This window comes from Apteryx mantelli, chromosome 34, assembly GCF_036417845.1.
Source record: "Apteryx mantelli isolate bAptMan1 chromosome 34, bAptMan1.hap1, whole genome shotgun sequence".
Lineage (NCBI taxonomy): Eukaryota > Metazoa > Chordata > Aves > Apterygiformes > Apterygidae > Apteryx > Apteryx mantelli.
In genome coordinates, this window is record NC_090011.1 from 593,572 (window position 1) to 618,374 (window position 24,803).

The following is a 24,803-nucleotide window of genomic DNA, read 5'->3' on the forward strand; positions in this document are numbered from 1 at the left end:
TTAAAAATGTTGTTGTGATGGTTGAAAAACATGAACATCTCCAAGTCCTCAGAAGAGCAGAGGTATGTATGCAGGAAACAGGGAATGCACACTGAGTTGCAGAGCCTTGGAAAATGAGGGATTGGACTGCCCAGAGAGGATTGATCAGGAAGCTAGAAAACAAAGAGATGGCTTACATGACATGTGGAAAGCATCTGTGTGCCTAGGGAAATGAAGAACATATAAAACACCCAAACAAGCCGAAAGCTCAGGGAACTAACAACACTTGTATAGGACTGGAGAGGAGATGGGACTCTCTCACCAAGTCTATAGCTGTGGTATGTACAGATGAGTGTTTAGGGTTTGTGAAAGTGCTTCCTCTGAGTGGTATCTCTTAGTGTTAACCTTGGATTTACTTTGTGAATAAACAGTTAAAAATCCAGTTTTGATCAATGCCTGCATGGATGTGTCTTGGTCCCAGGCTGTGTTGCAATACAGGGAAAAATGACCTGCCCAGGGGTAGCTTATCTGCCTCATTTTAAACATCTAGTTGGACTGAGATGAGTTGAGTTGTGCCCAGGAATTGCCTGATTCTCTCTTTTGGCTATGGATGGAGGCAAGATGCAGACATCTAATGTAGACATCCCTAGATCACATATAGACACATACTTTTTAGTGTCTTTATCTGCTAACTGGTTAAGACTACCTTAATAAACTGGAGCAAACAGTTTTAATTCCTTACAAGCAGGACCTGCTTGAAGGGAGGATTATACTCAAAATCTTGTTATGGGCAAAAAAGAAACACACCTTATATGTAAAACTAAGAATATATTAGTACAACTGAAATCTTAACAGTCTAATCAAAGAATCACTATGAGTCCAGATCTATTTATTACAGAAAAAGAAAGAAAAAGAAGGTAAAGAAATGAACTTACTATACAGAAAAGGTCTCAACAATAACAATGCAGTTAACATTGTTATTCACACACTCCCTGGTTTCTACCACTTTTCATTGTGTTATGCTCACCTTTCCATTGCTCCCTGTATCTGAAGGTTGATGGCACCAGTCTTTCGTCTGGGGCTATTTTTATATGTTTTCTGACATAATTTTACACTTCAGTCTTTCCTTATTGGTCTGCCACTCAATATTACATCCATCCAAATTTACTATGTATAGTGCTTTTTATCTATGTTGCATGCTCATTCTTTGTTACCTCTGAAACTGCTTCTGCCCACATCCAGGTCTGCATGGTGACCATTGGTGGGTTGTTTATAGCCTTTATGCTTCCAGTGCCAGCCTATGACCCATCTCTTATCTTCCCATGCCTGTATTCCTGTACACAGTTGTGTGTTCCCACTTTTCAAGGCCTCTGCTGTTATAGCAGGCCTGTATTTCTCTCTGGGTTTGAGAATCCCAAGACACACCTCAACATTCAACAGGCTGGAAAATAAGGGATAGGGCTAGATTAACTGTTCTGCATGACCTGTTTGGAGGTGAGGGGACGGGACAGTCACCAACGGCTTTCTTCCCTGGGTTTCACACCAGACAATAAAGCAGTTCCTAGCGGGCTGGTTCTGCTTGGCTGTGGGAACCAGCACAAACTGCCCTGTGAGTCTGAAGGTGAAAGTGCAGCAGCAGTCATACATGCCCATGCTCCAGATCTCAGACCTCTGCACTGGGAAATCAGAGGTATTAGTTCCTTCCTGCTTCACTTCTGTCTTCCGCTGCAGCCCTTCCCATGTCAGAGGAAGACAAGAGAGAGGATAAAGGCTAAATCACTAATTAAAAGAATTTGAGGACTAAGGTTGAACACTGGATCTGTTGCTTACATGATATCTCACTCCTTCATTCCAATGAATCATATCTTCCAGACAATGCTAGATGTGGTTCAGATGACACTGTACTCCAAGGGCTGCTTCCAAAGGGCAGCAGAGATTGCAGCGGTGCTAGATCTTTCCCCCTTATACAATCTCCCAACACTATCTCAGCAGGTCTTGTACCCTCAAGTACCCTGGTTGTCATGCCACAGTCTGGGGCATACAACACAGTCTTTTTTGTGCTGCAGAATTGCACACTGGTGGGCTGCAAGACACTTTATTTCAGGCTCTTTGAAATGAACACACACATGAAAATGAATAATTCTCTCTTAAGCCACATGGGCAGCCCATCCCAACCTGTTACTCCTTTGGTCCTGCTCTCTGCTAATGAACTGGGTGTCGGGGTAGTGGAGAGGTCCCTCTCTAGCATGCAGACAGGATCTGCAAAGTTAGCTCTTCTTTGTTCTTGTTCCTAAAGCTGTGATTCTCACTCACTTTGACACTGGGTTATTCTCCACTTACCTCAACCCCTAAAAGCACAGTTCTCTTTTTAGCATTTTCCCAGCATAGCCTAGAGGAAATCAGTTCCAGGGTCCCCACAGATGGCTGGGTAGTAACCTTGTGTTGTTGCAGAGCTTTCTGTTCCCTCATTTACTCAGCTAATGAGCTATCCTGGGAACCTCCCTGGGTTGCTTGAGTTTGATGTGAACTGGATGCTTGGCCAGGGTGGTTAAGCTGGCTCCCTGCATGGGGCTGGGAGGTGAGATGGGAGAGCCATCCACCAGCCTGGTGCAAGTGATAGTCCATCTGCCACACAACAGCTCCCCAGCTGCTAAGTTTGAATATACCCCTACATTGCCCATTGACAGTTCACATGGGCGTGGCAGGTAAGCTTTAAGAGTGGGATACAACTCTCTTAATAGCAGCAATGGGATCTGGATAACATATGTGTCTAGTGGCATTGAGGCATGTTAGGGTACCGTGCAAACAGGAATTCACATGCCTGCATGTGGGCCTAGGACATCTGAGGTCAGGGTATGTAAACGTGTGTCATATTTTGCAGCCTGCCCCTGCAGTCCCCTATAGCGTCCGCTGCAAATGGTCCCTGGGGGAGGCGGGGGGTCATTCCAGTCCATGCCTTCCTGTACCAGGACACTGAGGCTTCTGACTCATCAGTCACATTGCTTTCTTCATGAGGTAATTAATAAGGGAACCAGAGACACTCCTCTCTGGGAGATTCACTTCTGCATCTCCTGAGTATCTTTGCAGCAAGGATCACATGGGAGGGGGTTCCTTCAGGATGCCCATGGGGGAGGTTTGGGGACACCAAGGACAGTCTGATGAAGAGGTGGGGTCAGTGTCTGGGCAGGCCCAGAGATGGGAGAGTTTTGCTTTATATCCTGCTCCAACACTCCTTGACCTCTCTGCTCTCCCCAGTCATGATTGTGACAATAAGCACAGCTTGAGTCTCTCCCCAGGATCATCTCCTGTCCCCTCCCAGCCATGTGGCCTCCCAGTGGGTCAGGGTATGGCCCCTGCATGGTCTGCAACAGCACTAGGGGCTGCTTGGCTGTCTGTGCAGGATCCAGAAGCACAAGGATCCTTGTCCTCTTGTCCTCTGGGGTGAGTGGCTTTTTATCTCTCTTTCAGCTTCCCTTTCAGCTTCCCACAGGGCCTCCAGGGCACATTACACCAAATGTCCGGGGAGGATACTGGGAGTCCTTTAGACTGAGGTCCTGCAGCTGGTTGTGGAAAGGGGAGTATCAGGTGTGTTGGAACAGGGACTTCTGAGGTTATTCTTGGGTTTCAGGGGATGTGAAGACTTTTCTTATAATCATCACCCTACGGCTACATTCAGCCCTGTGTCCTCTGTGCAAACAGCAGTTCTAGTCAATTGTACAAGGCTGTAAGCCAACAGCCTCTACCCTTCGCTTCTCATTTCTGAAGTTATATAATTGCCAGTATCAAGGCATTTGAGGTAAAAAAATTAAAGCTGTGAGCTGCCGCCATCTGACTTATGGTGCACGGATTTCCCAGACTCAGATTATTTCCTGAGTCTTTTCTTTATTATAGAGATAGTTTGTAATAGACTAGTTCATAGATGTGAGGGAGGGCAAGAGGCTGCATGCTTCAGATTAGTGAAGGAAGAGACTGAGGTGCAAAGACTGAGAGGTAGCACCGGGTGAGTCTGTATTAAAAGTGATTAAGAGCTCAGCCATTTGGAAAGTCTTAAAGTTCTCAAATGCAGATATCTATGCTGGACTGCTATTATAGTCACTGGAAGTATTAGCAGAGAAAAATGAATCCCATGAAAAGACCCTGATGGCTTCTCTGACTATACATTCCAGCCTTATAGAGAACAGTTCACAATGCTCTCCCTGGGAGGTGCAAGCAGGTTTGGACACTGCAATGCAGTCACAGGGTGGTATTTCTGAGAATGCATGCCCTGAATAATGCAATGATTTCCTGCCATCTAGCTATACATTTGTGCAGTGCAATGACATCAAATTCATTGTTCACCATGGCTGGCTTTGAATGCTTTCCTTTTATTGTACCCAGCTGTTGAGTTCTTTGAAATCGTTGTCTTTGTATTCTGTAGCAGCCAAAAAGAATACAACAAAAAGTTGGATACCATAAGAAGGGAGTTGAGAACAAGACAGGGGGTATAATTTTGCTGCTATGTAAAACTCTGGCACTTCCATGTCTTTAGTACTGTATGTCATGCTGGTCATCTCATCTCAGGAAGGATGTACTGGAATAAGAGATGGTCCAGAGGGTACATAATAGGCTGTGAGCGTTTGGAAGTTGCTACCTCAGGAGATTGTGGGGACTGATGTTATCAATGAGTCCAGAGAGGAATTAAGCAAAAGCATGAGCAACATGTCTAAAACCAGATACAAAAGGGAACATCCTTAACATAAGAAGTCTAGATGTTGGTAAGCAAGAAGGCAGTGAGGCACAGGAGGTGGCCTAGTTTGCATCTCCTGTGCCACTGATGGAGACAGACTAATGACTGATTTGGACTGACCATTTCTGTGACCCAGTAGGAAATTTTGCATGATCTTAAGTATGAGTTAAATAACACTTGGCCAAAATGTGCATGCCCCAACCCCAAACTTGTTTCTGTGTCTCTGTTTCACAGAATCTTTGATATGAACCTCTTTTCACTTGCGCTGAACAAATTCAGTGAGAGTGGGTTATAACAGGAACACAGTATTTTTCTTACCTTAGTATTATCGGGTTGCAAATGTTAGCTGCTATGAAAGCAATGTACAAGAGGCAATGCTGAAAGTGGGGCACAGGTCTGCTTTCCTCTGTGTTCTGCACTGTCTCGGTACCAAAAAAGTTTACAAAGAAGTTGTTTCCCCTGGAGATAAGATTCCCCTCAGCTAAGTTCAATCTAACAGGGACTGCTCCTCCTTGCAGAGCTACATGGTGCAAACCATGGGGCTTTCTCAGCATGCCCATCTCTGCCCCTGTCTCTTTGAAGAAGTTTAGGCCTGAGCTACTAGCAGGGATCAGTGTGTGAAGCTTTCATTTCATTCTGGTGGTCTCAGGGGGAGATTTGAAGAGCCCTGGTCTGCAGGCTGGACCGCAACAGGGGCTGTTGTGGATGGAGAGCAGTTGGGAAGGGACATATTGGCAGGATATAAGGGTGTTGGTAGGACCTTACAGCTTGCCTTTCCTTCCTTGCAGCTTCCTTCCAAGGACTGCCGGTGGCAGGTCAGTATTGCTAATGGTGAGTGCACAAACCCACACTGAACCCCTCCAAGTCTGTAGGATGAGGCAATGCAGAGAGTAGAGCACAAGTCTCTTTTCAAGTCTCTTTTTTGGATTGTGTGTGATTCATTGTAGCAGAATGAATAGCAGAATAAAGCTCATGCAGTCACTTCTTAACAATCTAGCTGTTGTCAGCCACTCCCAGACTAGCAGCAGTCAACAACCAGGGCATTTGGTGGGAAGGGTCCCTGGGGATCTCCTATCACCCTTGTCATTTGCAGCACAACTATCTCTAGCACTAGATCAGGAAGGCTGTGGCTTCGTCCAGCTGAACCTTTGACGTTCCCATGGATGAAGACCTTATGACCTCTCTGGGAATTTATCCCAGGGTAGCACCACCTTTCCTGGGGAAGCTCCCTATTTCCCAACCAGAGCTTCTGTAGGTGCAGTTCGCAGCCACTGCCCCTTTTTTGTATGCGTGGAGCCATACACAAGCTCAAAGATGCAACCCCATAGCAGAAGGTGCTAGGTTGCAGCAAAATTAAGGAAATTTCTGTACAAGCAGAGATGACTTCTGTGCTAAGGCTGTGTTCAGCAGGAAATACAACCTTTCAGATGCTGTAGGTACCTAACATGCTGGAATTTAACTACATGTGATGTCCTTTGGGCTGTTCACTGCCAGGTGCACTGCAAAAGATGTTTTGCACCTAGTGAATGGGCCAAACCACTGTGCTGGGAGAGTGGAGATGCTTCATAATGGCCGGTGGGGAACTGTGTGTGATGATGACTGGGATCTAATGGAGGCCAGAGTGGTGTGCTGTGAGCTCGGCTGCAGGACGGCGTTGTCTGCCCTCAGCTTGGCTCGCTTTGGACAAGGATCTGGACAAATCTGGCTGGATGACATGAACTGCGTGGGGACAGAAGATGCCCTGTCCATGTGTAGGGCCAAGCCCTGGGGAGACCATATCTGCAACCATGGAGAAGACGCTGGTGTGGTATGCTCAGGTAACCCAGTTTCAGATGCTTTTTTATCTTTACTTGGTAAGAATTGAATGACCATTGTCTTATGTACCTGTATAAGTGATGTTAGCATATGCAAGCAGTGAAATCTGCATGGATGCAGGGTGAGTACGATTCCAAAGTCCGTAGCTCTCCAGGGAAATGCATCAGACTAATAGCTAGCTTTAGAGTTGGTCTCCAATGTTCAGTGTATTTCATGCTAATTTCCAGGCCAGTCTCCTGCATCTATTTGTGAGCCCATAGTGAGGGGCCAGGACCATTCCCAGAGCAATGCGGTTGCATGTCCCCACTCCAAGGCACGGGACGCCCTATGCTGAGAGCCTGTGAACTCAGCCTGCCTGCAGCAGCGGGAGGCGTGGGGGATGTTGCAGTGGTCAGTCCATTGGCATGCTGGTGTGTTTGTGCCTTGCAGAGCTGACCCCACTCCGCCTCGTGACTGGCTCCAGCTGGTGTGTGGGGCAGGTGGAGGTGCTGCGTGAGTATCAGTGGGGCATGGTATGTGACAACGGCTGGGACCTGTGAGATGTTGCTGTGGTGTGCCAGCAGCTGGGCTGTGGGCTGGCCCTCATGGCCTTGGGCTCGGCGCGCTTTGGGCCTGGGTCTGGCCGTGTCTGGCTTGATGACATGAACTGTGCCAGGACAGAGGCCTCACTGGTGGAGTGCAGCACCCAGCCCAGGGGAGCTCACAAATGCCACCACAATGAAGATGCCGGTGTCATTTTGCAGGTACCCAAGTAAGCTCAGCCTTGTGCAATTTCTGGGGCAATGTTGAGTTTGGGGTGAGTGCTGGTGTGTTCCCAAGTCCCTGCAGACATGGACTGGGCCAGGCACAGCTCAGGGCAGGGTTTCCCAGTGCAGCAAGCTTTTCTGCTTGTCTCCTTTCTGCCTGTGCCTCTCCATTTTGGTGGCTGCAGCACTGCCAGGGCTCTGCAGCCATGGGCAAGAGTATGTCCCCGTGTCTGGGGCAAGCAGGAAAGTTCCTGGCTGGGGAGGCGGCTGGCACTGCACACACACACAACTGCATTTTCATGCCATGGGATGGCTCCTCATGGCCTGCCTGAAATGCACAGGGGCTACGGGGTTCCCCTGCTCCCCACGATCCCCTATCATGCTGATGATCTGGCTGAGGCTGGGGGATGTGGGCAGCATCTGGGCCTCCGAGGGGCAGGCTGGCTGCGTGCTGAGCAGTGCCTACGTTTCTTTCTCCTGTGCTCCCATTGCTCTGGGCTGTCAGTCCTGCCTTGTTTCAGAGCTACCCCAGCTGCGCTTAGCAAACGGGTCAGGTCCTTGCGCCGGGAGAGTGAAGGTGCTGCACAGTGAGCAGAGAGGGACAGTGTGCGATGATGGCTGGGACCTGCCGGATGCGAATGTGGTGTGCTGGCAGCTGGGCTGTGGAGCGGCGCTGTCTGCCCCCGGCTCGACTAGCTTTGGCCAGGGCCACGGCTCCACCTGGCTGGCAGAAGTGCAGTGCCAAGGCAGGGAGGCCCCCCTGGCCCAATGCAGCACCAAGCCGTGGGGGCAGAACTGCTGTCATCATGGGAAAGATGCCGCAGTGGTGTGCACAGGTACCCTCATTTGCCCTCACATACTGCACGGCTTGGGAGGGTTTCCTGTGCAGAAGGGGGCGCGGGCAGGGCCAGGAGTCCACCAGGTTGGGCTCATGGAGACATGCTTCCTGCCTGCAGATGGCTTTAGCCCCTAGCCCAGATGACCCTCACATGTTGCTGCTGTGGAGCTGCCCATGCTGCTGACAGCATGCAGAAGGGCTGGGGACTGCTGCCTCAGGCTCTTGGTGCTGGCCAACACCAAGCGCAGGTAGATGGGGCTTGGCCCACAATGCATGCTAGTGACAGGCAAGAGGTTTGTGCTGGAGAGGTGGCAAGCCTGCATGTCTGCCTTCCGACCTGTCTCTAGAGCCACTTGGAGTGCCCATTCACTGTGGTGTGATCCTTTGCCTTTGTGTGTTGCAGAACTCCCTCCACTGTGGCTGGTGAACGGCTCCAGCCGCTGCTCAGGGCGGATGGAAGTGCATCACAGGCAGTGCTGGGGCAGCATCTGTGACCGCAGCTGGGACCTGCCTGATGTGGAGGTGGTGTGCTGAGAGCTGGACTGCGGGGCAGCGCTGTCTGCCCACGGGAAGGCTCACTTTGGGTGAGGCCGTGATTCCATCTGGCTGGACAGGGTGCAGTGTTGAGGCACAGAAGGTGCCCTGTCGACATGCAGGGCCCAGCCCTGGGGATCCCACAATTGTACCCATGAGGAAGATGCTGGTGTGGTGTGTGCAGGTACCGCCTCCCTGCTCCATTTGCCCTCAGAGTGCTGAGTGCTGGTCTCTGGGCAAGGCATCTGGCAATCAGGCAAAGGTGCCCTGCCCTTTGGAGCAGCAGCTTCCCCCGCCAGGCATATTGGGAAACCATGGCATTTGAAGGGTCTTGTTGGAGCGGGAGCTGGTCTCCATTTGCACAGCCATTGTGGTGCCCAGCAGGGTTCCTGCAGCCAGGTGCCACATCAGAGAGGGTGGCAAGAGGAGCAAGGCTCTGGTCGGGTTGCCCTTCCCAGGGAGGTCTGGGTTGAGGGGTCCATGCTAAGCCAAAATCCTGGCCAGCCTCACTCAACCTGACATCGTGCCATGGGGTGCAGAGGTGGGTAGGGCTGTGCCATGTGCTGGCCTATCCCTGCCTCTCAAAGGCCCCCCACCACTGTGTGTTGGGAGGGTGGGTGGCTCGGAGGCTACTGGCTGTGCAGCATGTGGAGTTGAGCATCAGGTGCCCAAGGGGGCTGGCCCCACCATAACGCAGGGCAGAGCTGAGAGCAGCCCTTCTTCTGGTCCCACCCAAGCTCCTGCCAGAAATGCTTGCTCCTCCATCAGGCTGCATGGGCCTGTCCTGAGCATCTGTTTGCATTTGTGCCCCTCTCGTCTTTCGCTGCATCTCCCAGGTGTGTGGGGGAGCTGCATTGGTCCACATGGGGGCAAGAGGAGGAAGGAAATGTCTGCGGCTGCTGGGTCACCTTGGCCTTTGCATGTGTGCCCCCTGCAGAGCCGAGTGAGGTGCGGCTGGTGAACAGCTCCAGGTGCTGCTCGGGAAGGGTGGAGGTGCTGCATGAGCAGCGCTGGGGCAGTGTCTGTGATGATGGCTGGGACCTGCTGGATGCGGAGGTGGTGTGCTGGCAGCTGGGCTGTGGGGATGCACTGTCTGCCCCCAGCTCAGCTCACTTTGGGCAAGCATATGGTCTCTTCTGGCTGGACAGAGTTCACTGCACAGGGAGGGAAGCTGCCCTCTCTGAATGCCGTGCCAAGCCTTGGGGAGCTCGTAACTGCAGCCGTGGGCAGGAAGCCAGCGTCGTGTGTGCAGGTAACCCTCATCTGTGTCATTTCCCTGCATTTCTGAGGGGTGCTGGCCGGGGAGGGGGAAGGTGACAGTTCAGCAATGGGTGCAGCCAGCTGCTCTGGGCCACTGCTGACCTCCCCTTGCCAGCTCAGTGCAGCACACCTCCTGCATACCACATCCTCCACCACCCTGGGAGAAGAGGGCTGGGTCTGGGGTCAAACCACCTTCCCAGGGCAGAGGCAGTGGCTCCTGGGAGGTTTATACCCAGAGGCATTCCGTGCTCCAGGGAGTGCCCAGTATTGAGCCTCATGCACAGGGTCCTGTCCCTGGGATTTTGCTGTCTGCAGCTGGGCCCAGCTGGACAGTCTTCAGTACCTGTGCAGGGAACTGGTGGTTGCAGAGTCAGTCTGATCTGATCCTACTGCAATTGGTGCAATGCATATTGCCCTAGAGGGGCCTGTTTCACTGCTATTGTGGTGGAAAGAGCCCAGACAACTTGCCAGATGCCGATTTTCTTCCCCTCTCCCCACTCTCCTGGGTTGGGCTATTTCTCCTGACTGTCTTGGAGATGTCTTTGCATGTTCTATTCCCTAATGAGCACATTTTCCTCTATCACCTTCAGGGCAGTGAGTGCAGTTTATGCAGCTACTCCACGGATAGCATTCACTGCACAAATTGCCCTGCACACAGCCAACACCTCTGGCTCCTGATTTCCTTTGGCTTGCTCCCCCAGTGCACCCACAGGCACACCCAGAGAGTTACTTTAATTGTGAGGGGGTGCATTTTCTATATCTGAAGTGGCTCAGCGTGGTTCCTCAACTGCCTTTCCCTCTCAGGAGAGCAAGCTGTTAGCAAGGCTGGTCTCTCCACGTAGATCTGGTCCTTCCGGAAGGCTTGTGGCTTTGGCAGTAGTTCTCTCCCAAGGGTCCATCCTGATCAGATGCTCAGGAACATCTCAAGTGCTTTATCTCTTCCTTTTTTTTCCTGTTTCAGATCCACCTCCCCTCCAGCTGGTGAATGGCTCCAGTCCCTGCATGGGGAGAGTAGAAGTGCTGCACAACCAGACATGGGCCAATGTGTGTGCTGAGGGCTGGGACATGCAGGATGCAGAAGTGCTGTGCCGGGAGCTGGGCTGCAGGTTGGCGCTCTCAGCTCCCAGCAAGGCTGACTTTGGACAAGGACAGGGTCCCATCTGGCTGGTGAACATCAGTTGCTCAGGGACAGAAGGCACGCTCTCTGAGTGTCCGGGCACGCTGTGGGGAGTCCAGCAATGCCATCACAGAGAAGATGTCAGTGTTGAGTGCTCAGGTAACCCTCTCTGGTGTGAACTCCTTACCAGGCCATGGGCAACAGTGTGACAGAGGACAGGATAGTAGTGATAGGGGGGTCCGCCCTCCCCTCTGAGTCTCTGCTGACCTGTGCCAAGAGAAGTGGCAGCAGGTTAGTGCTTCAAAGGGGGCCAATACTGCACTAGGAGCCCTAGTACAGCATGTGAGGGCTACCCAAAGGACCCTGGTCCCCTGTGGTCACCTACAAGGGAGCTGTCACCTCTATGCCCAGGTGCTAGTGTGGAGTCAGAGCAGAGGTGTGTGCCACACAACACAGGGTCTGTGCAGAGTCCTCACTCCACAGTTGGAGATGGCTGTTGATTTTGGTGGGACAACTGGACAATCCACTATGATGAGGAATGGGGGGCTCAGCTGGATCAGTTAGGCCAGGCATGGTCACACCTCTGAGGCCAGGTTGTTGTTGCAGGCTCTGGGCTCTGAGTGTGATGAATAGGGGCTGTCAATCTGTGGGTGGTGCCTTATGCTGTTTCTAAGGCAGAACAGAGCAATGTTGAGTCACAACTCTCCACCTGGCATAGTGCAAAGCAGAAACAGTATTCCCTCACCAGTGCAGAGAGAAAATCAGTCAAGAACAGTGATCTTAGAGACACTAATGGTGGTGGAAGATGTCCCTGAGTCATATCAGGGACAAAAATAATATCAGTGTTTAAAAAGAGTTCTATATAGCTGCCCAGTTTTTGCACTGTTGAGCACATCAAATGTCGTTTGAGGAATATCCCAGACATGGCCTTGACATGGTTGGCTCTGGAGTCATATCCTTTGGGGTCAGCAGGTGGACGTCAGGCTGGATATTCTAAAATGGCACTAGATGCCTGTGTTTGGTGTGGGAGAAGGCCTGCAGGGAGGATTTGAAAAAAGTCACACGGAATTTGCCTTCTCTGCACAGGATTTGAGTTAGTTTCTCAAGTGCCACATCCAGGCAAATATTTTACAAAGATACTTTCAGCAGTCTGAGCATTTATGTGGTGTAGTTGCATGCTGGATTGCTGCAGTCAAAAGCAAACCCACAGAGACATTAATCCTGCAAACCAGATTGGTCACTGGGGGAAAAGAAGGAAATGTTCAATCTTATCATTTGAGGTTTTTTCTACTATGCTGCAAATAAGGCAGTCTGATCTTTGCTTGAGTGTCTTACATGCAAAACTTTTGGAGCTATTGCTCACTTTTTGATAAGTTGAATAGGAGCAGTGTTACCTCTAAAGAGCTCTTGACCATAACCCTGCTTTAAATGGCCAGAGCTGAACAACACCCCTTAAGTCAGTGGTTTGCAGGGTTCAGTGGATGGTTTCTGAACAGTCATTTTCATCAGAGTCCTTAAACAGAAATGTCAACAAAATCCTGCCTCTTTATGTTCAGGGGAGAGGGAGAAAGAAGGAAAAGACATCACAAAAGACTTATTTTCACTATCAGATCCTACTGGATATGGGATACTTTGTCATTTTCTCTAACTGGCATTGCTAGGTTTCTGTTGTTTGTTTCTCAGCCATCCACCCAGAACATGACTGCACATTCAAGCGATGAACTGGGTTGTCTGGAAGCTCTCAGATGTGTAAGGGAAGGTGGGTATTCCTGCAGCATCAGCGCTGTCCAGATGCTTTACCTTCTGTGTTTGCTCATTTCAGAGCCACCTCCCCTTCAGCTGGTGAATGGCTCCAGTCATTGCTCAGGGAGAATCGAGGTGCTGCACGACCAGCAGTGGGGCAGCGTGTGTGGCAATGGCTGGGACATACAGGATGCAGAAGTGGTGTGCCGGCAGCTGGGCTGTGGGGTGGCACTGTCAGCCCCAGGGTCAGTTGAGTTTGGACATGGACATGACCCCATCTGGCTGGACTATGTGAATTGTTCTGGGACAGAAGCTGCCCTCTCTGAGTGCAGATCCCAGCCATGGGGACAGCATGATTGTACCCATGGACAAGACGCTGGTGTGGTGTGCTCGGGTAAAAACCATTGGAGCCATTTGAGATGCTCTGCCCATAGAGAAAATGAAAGGTCTTGGAGGGAACAGTTCCACTCACTTACCTGACCCAGCCATTTCCAAAGGACAGGACAGTTTTACACTGATAGAGACATACTTTCATTTCCCTTTGGATAGACATCTGAACCTTATATGGGATTAATCAGGCTAAATTGTAGGAAGGAAGGATGGAGGGGCCTCCAGACTATTAGCTGAGGATTCATGTATATGCTGAAAGCCTCAACTACAGTAAGAGTATGGGGAAGGGCCCAGAATGAGGTTTGTGCTAAAGCATTTTGTAGCTTAGATGTTGGCCTGTGAATTCCCTACATAACGATGAATGATGAGAATCAATGCAATGAGGTGCTCAAAACCAAGGGTGTTTGCAACTTAGTCTCAGCAGCCTATTCATAATTGCACAGCTTCTGGAACCCCCTTATTCTTTATAGGATACTCCGAGAATACAGAGACTTATGAAGACTGTATCTTTTATATACGTCCTAGTGTGATGGATCAGGCTTTGCCAATGTGACTTCAGAAGGTTGCCTTGGGGATAAACAGACTTCAGCTGGAGGGTGTTGGTTATTGTAGATAAGGGAACTGCCCCTCAGAACTCCTTATTTAGGCAAAGGAAAGGAGACTTTTTATCCTCCACAAGCACCCTGGCATATCTCAGGGTGGAGGTCACCTTTGGGCTTCTGCAGTACAAAGCAAATCTTCCAATCTGGTTTTCCCAGGCTCACAAAGAGAAAGAAGCACTTCTAGGACTCAGCTCATCCTATCCTAGCATTGAGGTTTCCAGCTCAATCACCCACTCTGGAAGTGATTCCTTCAGATGACTCTAAATGGGATCTAAAGGGACAAGCTTGGATGGAACACCTACCTTTGCAGACATCTAAATTAGGGAAGCTGATTCCCACACCTGTGACTGCATTCTGGCACGCACAGGCTATGAAGAGCAAATCTGAATGCCCAGCAAGTTTCTGACTATCATTGGCGTTCCATTTGCTGCTTTTTGTACTTCTGTAGATGTTTTCAACAGCTCAACCCTTCAGTTTTGCAAGCGTTGTTTTAATTTCCCAGTTAAAGCAGAACTGGGAATTCACTGAAAAGCGGGAAGGCTTGGCTTTTCCCAAGGGTGTAAGCCACCATAAGCCAGTGCTGCAAACCCTCCCACTGCAGGACCTGCAGCCCAGATCCGGCTGGAAATCATGGAGGTGGGGATGAAAGGGGGCAAGCACAGCTGGGAAGGGGGAAGCCTAAAAGGTGTTGCTGCAGTGGTGAGGCCACTTAAACAACTTGCAACTGCAGGACTAAATCCCAGTGAGTGCCAGGGGATGCAGAGAGGAGGGGTCAGTTCAGGAGGCGGGATGAGTGTGGGGCAAAGACGGGGAGGTCACTGCAGAGGAGGGGACAAAGAGGCTCTCATAACCTTTCAGGCAGTGACGGCACCCAGCTCAGCTTGCAGCTCTCACTAGGACAGTTACCTGCCTTAAAGTGTGTGCTGCTGGCATGGGGTTTTCAGGACATTGCCTGTTGCCCCTACAGAAGAGTCTGGTTAGCTATGCTGGAGTAGGGCTCCTGATCTACCTTGCATGTCTCTGTGGTGAGTGACTTTGTATTTCCCTGCCAGCTATCCCGCATTTCCAGCACCTCTCCTCTGACCAGTTCTCACATGGGAGAAACTGCATCCTTGGAGAGTATTCAGTTTGGGAAGGAGGGGTCTGTTGTCTGCAGGAACAGGAGGAAAATGGCCAGAACCCTCCTGGGTTCTGCACTGCATGTGAAAGAGAAGTCAGGTTGGAGAATAGAATGGAGGACAGTGACAGATGCTTGGTCACCTATCTAATGTCACTGGTTTTACAGAGAGATAGTGCAAAGCCTCCTTTGAACTGCCAGCCTTCTGAAGCAAAAGAAAAAGGCTGGTGGGGAAGGAGACTTTACTGTCTGGGTAATTATTCTGGCCTCTGTACTGTTGCCCTTGCACAGAGCTGTTGGGAAATGTTTGGGGCCTTACCAGCCTGTTACAGTTAAGACCAGAACTGGGTTATTTGTGTTGGCCACTTCTTCAGGGCTGTCCTGTGTGTTTACAAAGATAGAGCACAAAGTCCTATTTCCTCCAGCACAGACAAGAGCAGGTATTTCCCTTTTCAACTTGTAGACAGGAAAGCCTTTCCAGAAGATGACTAATTGTGCTGCAAGACCATTCTCTAATAGGTGGGATACCACTGTGTTGTTGCCTTTTTTTTTCTTCTACATGCCTCATTTGGTACTCCCTTCTTTCCAAATAAGGCCCCTTCTGATTTTCATGCATTACCTAAATGCACAACATGAGTGCTTGTTCTTGTACACAAGAAAACTGGTGTACAAGAAACCCCCCACTGGCTGTCAGTTTTCCAGGACCTCCTGTTCCTGATGCAGTGTACCCATTCTGCATAGGAAGAAAGTCTCTCGGGATAGGAGATGCAAAGCTAACAAACTGTAGCTCTGTGTACAGTTATTGCAGCTGCCTCTCTCACTCCTCCAGGCTTATGGAGAGCAGAACGTGTGGGGCCATCTTCCCCAGGTGGGGTTAGGTTCAAGGAATCACAAAACAAATTTTTGCATGAACGGCAGAACTAATGAATCTTAGTGGCGGGCTTTCTGATTTGCACCCTCTGCCTCCTCTTCCCTCTTACAATAATTTCAGTTCCCCAGTCCTTGACCTCTGGGACTTCCTTCTATCAATATCTCCCCTAATGCATAATGACTTTGCTCCTTCTGCCTTCCATCACCAAGCCTTCATCACTCAAGGCTGCCACTCTCCTGTGTCCTGAGCTGTTGGCTGTGGAGCAGCACGTGCTGACTGGCAGCTGGTTACGCGGGTGCTGATCAGATGGTTGGCATGCACATGGGGATCAGCTCCCCAGCTGGCCAGGCAGTGGAGGCACACATGTAGGTCTGTCTTTAAAACTACCTCTGTGGGAATTTAATAGAATAGAGAGTGGTAGTGCTCTGTCCATGTGCTGGCCAAAGGGTTCAAATGTTGCATTAGGGCTGGCAGAAAGACAACACGACTGCAGAAACATTGTTTTCTAGGGAATCAGGCTAAAATTTGGGCTCTGATCAACTCTGAGAATTCCTCTAGTCCAATCCCCTCCCTGGGAAATGAACAACACTGCTGTCTCCTGCCCAACAGGTCTAACCTGTTCTTAATTCCCTAACAATGGGTATCTGACACCTGCTCAGACAGTCCAGCACTTACTGCCATGACTACTAATTACCACTTCATAACTGTTTACCTGAACCCTTCTTGCTGTAACTGAAGTCTAATGCTCTCCTCTAGTACATTCACAACTCCACCTGGCTAGGTATCATTTGCCAATTTGCTCTGCAGGATCCATATTGCATCCTGTAAATGATCAGATTGCACACAGACAGCTCCCTTCCACTGCATCAGCAGTCTACTGACAAGTACTTCCTACATGCAGTTTTCCAGAGTTTTCAGTCCAACTTGCAGTGTATTCCTCTTTATTCCTCAGTGTGTTTGAGAATATCATGTAAAAAAATAACCAAAGCTCCTTTAAAGAGAGATGCTTTTGTCCATTAGAACGATAGGGTTCACAGAGCCTTTTCTTGCCTAGACTTTCATTTTTTTGCCTGGTTTGTCTTATTTTTTCCTAGTCAAAGGAGAAGCATATCAGTGGTTCAAATAAGCCATTGCTCTTTGCAGAGGCCATGCAAAGCTAGTACAAGTAACATAGCCTTTTCCAGTGCTTCTATTCTCCACATTCATGGGATCCTCTCTGAGTGTTTTATTCCTTGCAGATCTTGTTGCTTCTCAGCAGACTCCCATCCGACTGGTGGGTGGACCACACCGCTGTGCTGGCAGAGTTGAAGTGTTTTACAGCAACAGGTGGGGAACTGTGTGCAGTGACCTCTGGGACTTAGAAGACGCTGAAATTGTGTGCCGTCAGCTGCAGTGTGGAAAAGTCCTATCAGCCTCTGGATCTGGTCAGTTCAGTGCAGGTTCAGGACCCAAGTGGCAGGCTGATTTTTACTGTACAGGGACGCTTCTCTCCTACTGCAGAATGAAGGTCTGGGAAAAGAACAATTGTGGCCATGAAGAAGATGCTGGTGTGGTGTGCTCAGGTAACAACCTGTGGAGATTATGGGGGGGACCGGTGGCAGTCACAAAGCATGCAATTCCCTTGCAATAAGTGTTGACCTAAATTTTCCACCTGTGCAAAAGATCTCTGCTACACACATGGCCTCAAGAAGGGATGGTTTTGTGGGTTATCCCTTACAATACAGGGACCTGCAGGCCAGTGAGCTTTTTGGGAACCAGACTTGGAAACATTATCTGTCCACGAAATTAGCACTAATTTCATGCTGCAAGGGCCAGGGCATGACTGTGAGAGGTTTTCTGCCACCTCTGCTGTTACTTACCCTCTGCCAAACTCTATGCAAATTATTTCCTATGTCAAAATTAGCTTGAAACAGTTCACAAAGAACTGTAAAATGTCAGCAAAAAAAAACACACTGCAAAATGGTCAGCTCACCCCTGAATTCAAATTTGGAGTTAATATTTTAGCTCTCTTTGCAAGAAAATGCAGGAACAGAAGTGGAAGAGAAGGTTAGCGGCTCTGGATGTGAGATTCAGGGTATGAACTGCAGTGAAGCTCCCTCCCTCTGCCTGGCACAGCAGTGTCCCAGGAGGACTCACACCTCCTCCCCACTCACAGAAAGAGACCACCTGGGAGCTCTGCTCTCCATTTCCTGAGATACTGAACCATCTCTGGAGGTTGTGAAGGGGCCTCTTGTGCAAGAACACATCTCTAGGGTGAGCAGGATGGAGTTTCTTGCTTTGGCTGCACTTTTGCAGGAAGAGAGCAGGGCCAGAGACACAGTGTCTGCTTTTTAGGCAGGCACTACAAGAGACAATCTAAGGCAGGTGAGAGATGGTCACAAGAGGAGCCAGAAGGAGAGATGTTTTCAGAGACACTAAGATTCCTCCTCCTTGTCACCAGAGTAAGGGACAGATGATTGTTTCCATGCTCTGGAATCTGGTGATCTGAAAACAGCTAGAGAAGGGTCCTCTTCAGCCACAAATTATATCACAGCTTGGATCTTTGGCAGCTGAAAGAGATACATGCATTTGTGGCAATGGCTAGCATACAAGAGCCACCTGTGCCAAAATTGTCTCAATAGACACTGGTACACAGGTGCGCCAAACCTCCAGTTGCCATCTCCACGTGCACAGAGGACATGGTACACCATGCACACTAGAAAAAAAGCTTTCCCCCTTCTCCTGTCCCAACATCCTCAGGAACTCCAGCCACAGCTGGAAAGATCACAAGTTACTGGGCCCATGTGGCATTACCCTGCAAAAGCAGTGATCAGCCCCAACCCAGTCCAGAGGCAGCTGTGTGTTAATACTTACTGGGTGCAGTCAACAAACATGGTGCAGTTCAATGGACACTGTGCAGGGCAGAATGGTAAGCTGGGTCATGCAGTGCCCCAGAAATGATGGACAAGGGGGTTTTCATGGTGTATTTTTTCTGCTTTTTGCAGGCCCAGCCAGCCACCCTCCAGATCATCACACTAGTCCCACAGTGCTCCGTCTGGTGAATGGCCTGAACCGCTGCTCTGGAAGAGTTGAATTACTGCATGAACACCAGTGGGGAACTGTATGTGATGATGACTGGAGCTTTACTGATGCCAAAGTGGTGTGCCAGCAACTGGGCTGTGGGATGGCAATCTCAGCCCCTGGCTCAGCTCACTTTGGCAAAGGATCTGGTCCCATTTGGCTAGACAATGTGCAGTGCAATGGGACAGAAGCTGCCCTCTCTGAATGCCAGGCCAGGCCTTGGGGAGTAAATAACTGTGACCATGGAGAAGATGCTGGGGTTGTGTGCACAGGTAACTTGTTGATAATATCACAGAACAGAACAGAACGGTTGAGGTTGGAAGGGACCTATTGCTCGAGCAGGGTTGCCTAGAGCATGTTGCACAGGATTGCATCCAGATGGGTTTTGAATATCTCCAGAGAAGGAGACTTCACAACCTCTCTGGGCAACCTGTTCCAGTGCCCTGTCACCCTCACAGTGAAGAAGTATTTCCTCATGTTCAGATGGAATTGTCTGTGTTTCAGTTTGTGCCCGTTGCCTCGCGTCCTGTCACTGGGCACCACTGAAAAGAGTCTGGCTCATGCATGCAGAGCAGGTGAAGGTCATTGGAGGATGCTTTACTACACGGATTAATAACACTCTAAAAACTTCAGCAAAGGGCTGGACAGCAGGCGTTCAGAAGGGTGACCTTGTCCCCTCTTTGCCCTGCTACAAAATGGTATACAGCATTCCTTAGCACACAAGTCATCCTTCTGTGAAGCTAGGAGCAGCAGTGATAATAGGAGGGAGTGATCTCCTCTGGGTAGCGCATGAAGAAATGCTCTAAAATGGGCTAAAAGGGTGTGCACAAAGGCACAGGACAGAGGGAGAGCACAGGACCTGGTGTTAGAGCAGCTCCTAGCAAGGTCGCAGCCCCCCATGCTACAGGGACCAGTAGCTCACAGGCTGTGCAAAGACCAGAGCACAGGGACCTTTTGAAAGAGAAAGGACAGTGGCAATGGGGTCTGCAGACATCCTCTCCCTTTGCAGATTGCTGTGATCACCAAGCTAATGTAATGGGTTTCTGGACAGCCATCCAGGAGGATCTAAAACAGATTATAGCAGTTTGTGGTGGCAATTTGCTAGGGTTCAGTTGGTGCATGAACAACAAGGCTTCTGAGGCCGTACAGCTGGTTTGTCTTCACCTGCGTTATTTAGCCCCAAACTTTAAATATTCCTCAACAGCTCTGTGTGAACACAAGTATCTTTGTGTACTAAATGCTAGAGAACTTTCTCTGGCAAGAATCTTACTGGCCTTGCAGCTATTGTGGCATGCAGCTACTGAGGGCAGTGGTGGCATGAAGATTTTTTTGTGGGAGATCTGGTCTAATGTTCCCCTTGGTCTCTCCCCCCTAGTGCCATCAACAGACACAGCCACTGCAGTGTCACCTGAACTGCGCCTGGAGAACGGCCCCAATCGCTGTGCTGGGAGAGTGGCGGTGTTCCACAACTACCGCTGGGGAACAGTGTGTGATGACAACTGGAGTTTAACTGAAGCCACAGTGGTGTGCCGGCAGCTGGGTTGCGGGACAGCAGTCTCAGCCCCTGGCTTGGCTCACTTTGGACGAGGGTCTGGCCCTGTCTGGCTGGATAATGTGAACTGCACAGGGGCAGAAACTGCCCTCTCTCAATGCCAAGCCAGGCCTTGGGGAGCCAATGACTGTGACCATGAGGAGGATGCTGGTGTGGTGTGCTCAGGTGACCCATATTCAATGGTCTAAGTACCATAAGGGTTGGGCTGCAGTATCAACACAATCGCTTCCTGGCAGTCAGGGATGGGTGCCTTTTATACACCCTGGTAAAAAATTTTTCAGAGAATGGCATGAATGTCTCAGTTTCCCTGTGTCAGTGCAGACTACAAGACCCCAGCATGCTGTTAGTGTGATTTTGTGCAAAAAGAGACACAGAGTGAGAGCCCTTCTCCTATCTCCTCCCTTTTTGATAGCTCTACCTACATTTCAGCAGGCAACAGCTCCTACCACTTTCTATAGCTACTATTGAGCCCAGCACCCTTTGTCAGGCACTGGGCCCCAAGCTCTGGAGTTGGGACCCCTTCTTATCTGAGCTGATGAATGGAAAATCTCAAGTCGTCTCTGGTAATGTAGCCAGCAACAGGATCTCTTTTCACACATTTCCCTGGCAGCTGGAGGCTGCACGCCCAAATGGACATTGTCATTTTCCTGTGGCTTAATACATTTAAAAGCCTGACTGGAGCCATGGTCAATGACCACGAATGAACTCACATCTTGTTCTGTTCACAGACTGGGACACTTCGGGGCAATCTCTTCTCAGGCTGGTGAATGGATCCAACAGCTGCACTGGGCGAGTTGAGGTTCTTCACAACCAGCAGTGGGGTACCGTGTGTGACGACACCTGGGACCTAAACGATGCGGCAGTTGTGTGCAGGGAGCTGGGATGTGGGATGGCACTGTCAGCCTTGGATTCAGCTCATTTTGGACAAGGATCAGGCCCCATTTGGCTGGACAGTGTTCACTGCATAGGAACTGAATCCACCTTCGCAGAGTGTAGACTGAGCAGCTGGGGAGAACACAACTGTGGCCATGAAGAAGATGCTGGTGTGGTGTGCTCAGGTAACTCTGCAGGTGCTGCAGGAACCAGTATGGGGAATCAAAATAAAGATGTTTTCCTGGCTGAGCTAGTGTCCATCCAAGGGGTGCTTAGAGATGGCACCCCAGAAGTAGAGTGGGGCATTGATGTGGGGTTGGAAGCATTGCCAGGCTTTACTCTCTCTCTGCTCACGCTTCTCTGTCCCCAACAGCAAAACAAAGGATGGCTTTAACTCAGTCACTTGGTTTGGAGTTAGGAAAAAATGAAACTCTAGCTTTGATAGCATTTAATTACCTAGGTGTAGGTGTCTCCTGCCATTTCAGGTGCTGTGGTGCATCCTGTCTGAGGCAGGGTGATACAGGTAGTTTGTGAGTTCCGTGTCACTTCTGTGAGCCCTGTGCAGATATCTGTGCACTTATACACCTGTGTTCAGGCAACTGAACCCTGATCATTGTCAGAGTTGCACATCTCAGGCTGATTTCTCAGTTTGGTTGGAACAAAGGTACTAAATGTAGGTGTCTATGTGTAGGCATGCACATAGGATAAGCTGGCCATACTCCCGCTATAGTCAGAGATTAGTCAGTCACCTGAGTCAACAAAGAGAGATTCAGCTCATGCTGACGTAGACATTACGTTTGCTCACCTAAACTGCTGCTTAGATTCCACAGGCTCTATTGTCCATGGACAGGATCCTGTTGTCTAAGAACAAAAAGTTTGTTCTCTTTTAGATGCTGCAGAGCACCCCAAATATCTGCACAAGGCTAGCAGATATTGTTCACCAGGCCTGTTATAGATGCCACCTTACAGGAAGATGAATTGTGCTCCAGAAGTGCCTGTTTCCCCCCAGCAATTGTAAGGATACTGAGACTGGGTAGCTCCCATGTTGGGATGCTCCACATTGCAGACATCCACTTTTGGGCAGATGCGTCCCACCTCAAAGTTGGATCTAGAGTATCCTGTACTGCGTCTCAGCTCACATGGCCCAGCACAGAGGCAACCGCATTGTCATACCCTGGCTGGAGTTAAATGCAGGTCAGATCAATAGCTGAATGTTTGTAGGATCAGCAAGGAGTTCCTGACCTTTAGTCATGCCTTTGGCATGTAACAGGCTGGGAGCCTCATATAGTGGTCCTTTGACCCAGCTGGTGACAGCTGTTTTAGTTCAGGGTAGCTTTTGGTAGATTTTTTAGACAGATATTCAGTCTAGGTTTTAAGTTATCAGCTGGCAGAGAATCCATCACACCCACAGGAAACTGATCCGGCAACCAATTATCTTCACTACTGGTATTTTCTACATTATTTCTGATTTTATCTGGCTTGAATTGTTAATTCTCATTTTGCCTTTGCTGAGAATGTCTTAGGTTATTATTAGAATCCTCTTCAACTCTAGCACAGAAGTCAGATTCCCCATCCTACTTTCTCTAGAAGGCCAATGTCTTCTGCTGGACAATAGAATTGCAGGAGTTGGGTTTGCATAAAAGAGAGAGGCCCCACTTTTACTAGTAAATAGCTAGAAGATAGAGTAGTCTTGTAATAGCTGACTTCTGACCAGTTCATTTTTGATGGTGAACTATTTAGACATGCCCTAAGTATGATTTTGCAAGAAGTTGTACACCCACCTCATATTAATGTAATCTATACCATGTTCCTACAGCTTACAAATGACAGCATTCTTTGATGGGCACAACCTTGCCAAAATCAGGATGCACAATCCTTGGGAAGGGATTTCTTCCCCAGACAGAGGAGTCCAGTGCCATCTGTGATGCCCTTGGATAGCCTGCTGCTTTGGCAGGTGTGGGTCTCCCATGAGTTCTACCTCACAGCTGCCAGCCCTGTGGGGATGTCCCCTATTAAGGCATATCATGTGGCACTAGCCAGAAGGTTTAGGCAATTGGTGCTTCATACCTGTTAGCTGGGGCTGGTGATCAGCTGGAGCTGTGGATGCTTGCCCTTAGCAGGTACCTGGAAAAATAGCTTAGAGAAAATCAGAAGCTATGTCCCTCTCTAATTGCCATGATGACTCTCATGGAGTGTGAGCAAGTGTGCTAAGTAGCGTAAAGGCCAAAGCACTGCATGTGTGCTATTGCATATATGCCTCTGCTCCTTGTAAAGTGGTCTGTGCATTTGGCACTGAAACACAAACCTGACATGTGAGGGTCCATTTTGTACTACAAAGGTGCATATGTCACCAACCCGTTAGGCTCTCTGTCCCAGTGCTGTATGTGAGGTCAGAGGGGCCAAGGAGGCCCCCTCACACCCTGTGGTTTCTATTGCAGGCATACAGCAGCTGCGGGTGAAGGATGGCCCAGGCCCCTGCGCGGGGCGTGTGGAGGTGCTATACAATGCTACGTGGCATGGTGTGTGTGATACCAACTGGAGCTTACTGGAAGCAGAGGTGGTCTGCAGGCAGCTGGGCTGTGGGCCAGCACAGTCTGCACCCATCGGAGCTCAGTTTGGCCAGGAGAACGGCCAAGCATTGCTGGAAGGGCTGAGCTGCAGGGGCACAGAGTCATTCCTCTTGCAGTGCCAGCAGAGCAAGATGGATCTGAGGCTGTGCAGGCATGGCTCTGCAGCTGGCGTGGTGTGTACTGAGCTGATAGGTAAGTTCTGGGAACCTCCACCATGTTTCTACACACTTTGGGGAGCACCAGCACTGCTCTGTCTGCACCAGTGGCCAACTGGTCTCTAGGAGGGGCTCAGACACCACAATGAGAAGACATGTTGGGGTAAAGAATCCTGTCTCTATGTCCTGCCAAGAATCCCTTCCAGGAAGGGAGAAGCATTGTCAGGAACCTTTTTGGTAGGGAGCATTAGGTGGACAGGATACAGGCATTCTGAAAGAAGCAGTTGTAGACAACAGAGTGGGGTTAATTAGGAGAAGGCATCTCGGGGGCATGGAGTTCATGTTCTCCTTGGGAAACACCCTCCATGGGGTATGGAGAAGAGAATGTCCAAGGACAGGACAAGGGGCAGTAATTTCTGCAAAGTGCAGTTTACTGTTTCCAGCCTAACTCTGCTGTACCTTGCTCTCTTTCGGGTGGCAAGGGTGTCCATGGGATCTTGAGAGCTCTGCTTATCGTCCTTAGTCCCCAGGTGGAAATGTTTTGTTTGCGTTAGTCCAAGGCAGGGTCCATGCACCCATCCTTCCTTCTTACATGGCCTCAGCTATCAATCCTGCAGATGAGGGTAAGACCAAGCCCCAGAGAGGGCTGTGATGGAGCATGTTGTGAGCCCCCCAAAATGTGCAGCAATATGGAAAGGGGCAGGGTAAGAAAGTATTCTGAAGGGTGGAGAGGGACAGGCCATCCACCACAATCTCTCTGAATGTTACTCTTTTCACAGACCTTACACAGTCCTGCTTCATGCTGGCAGGACTGCTTGGCACAGTGGCAATGCTCTGTGGGATCCTGATGGTCCT

General features: G+C 49.7%; 2 protein-coding genes and 1 pseudogene across 2 annotated transcripts in view; 2 read left to right on the forward strand and 1 right to left on the reverse strand.

Annotated features, from left to right (window-relative positions):
• The window catches only part of LOC106482029 (uncharacterized), a 255,295-nt gene that overhangs the window by 121,584 nt on the left and 108,908 nt on the right, over nucleotides 1-24,803 (reverse strand). The gene's annotated exons all lie outside the window — the stretch shown is intronic.
• On the forward strand, nucleotides 2,563-8,638 carry LOC136994868 (deleted in malignant brain tumors 1 protein-like; annotated as a pseudogene).
• LOC106482036 (scavenger receptor cysteine-rich type 1 protein M160-like) overlaps nucleotides 8,793-24,803 on the forward strand; it is a 37,727-nt gene continuing 21,716 nt past the window's right edge. The window contains exons 1-9 of the mRNA XM_067314257.1: nucleotides 8,793-8,812; nucleotides 9,475-9,905; nucleotides 10,860-11,175; nucleotides 12,830-13,155; nucleotides 16,986-17,310; nucleotides 18,757-19,070; nucleotides 20,186-20,515; nucleotides 21,079-21,408; nucleotides 23,662-23,985. Coding sequence (XP_067170358.1) covers nucleotides 8,793-8,812; nucleotides 9,475-9,905; nucleotides 10,860-11,175; nucleotides 12,830-13,155; nucleotides 16,986-17,310; nucleotides 18,757-19,070; nucleotides 20,186-20,515; nucleotides 21,079-21,408; nucleotides 23,662-23,985 — 2,716 coding nt within the window. The remainder of the gene's footprint in view (nucleotides 8,813-9,474; nucleotides 9,906-10,859; nucleotides 11,176-12,829; nucleotides 13,156-16,985; nucleotides 17,311-18,756; nucleotides 19,071-20,185; nucleotides 20,516-21,078; nucleotides 21,409-23,661; nucleotides 23,986-24,803) is intronic.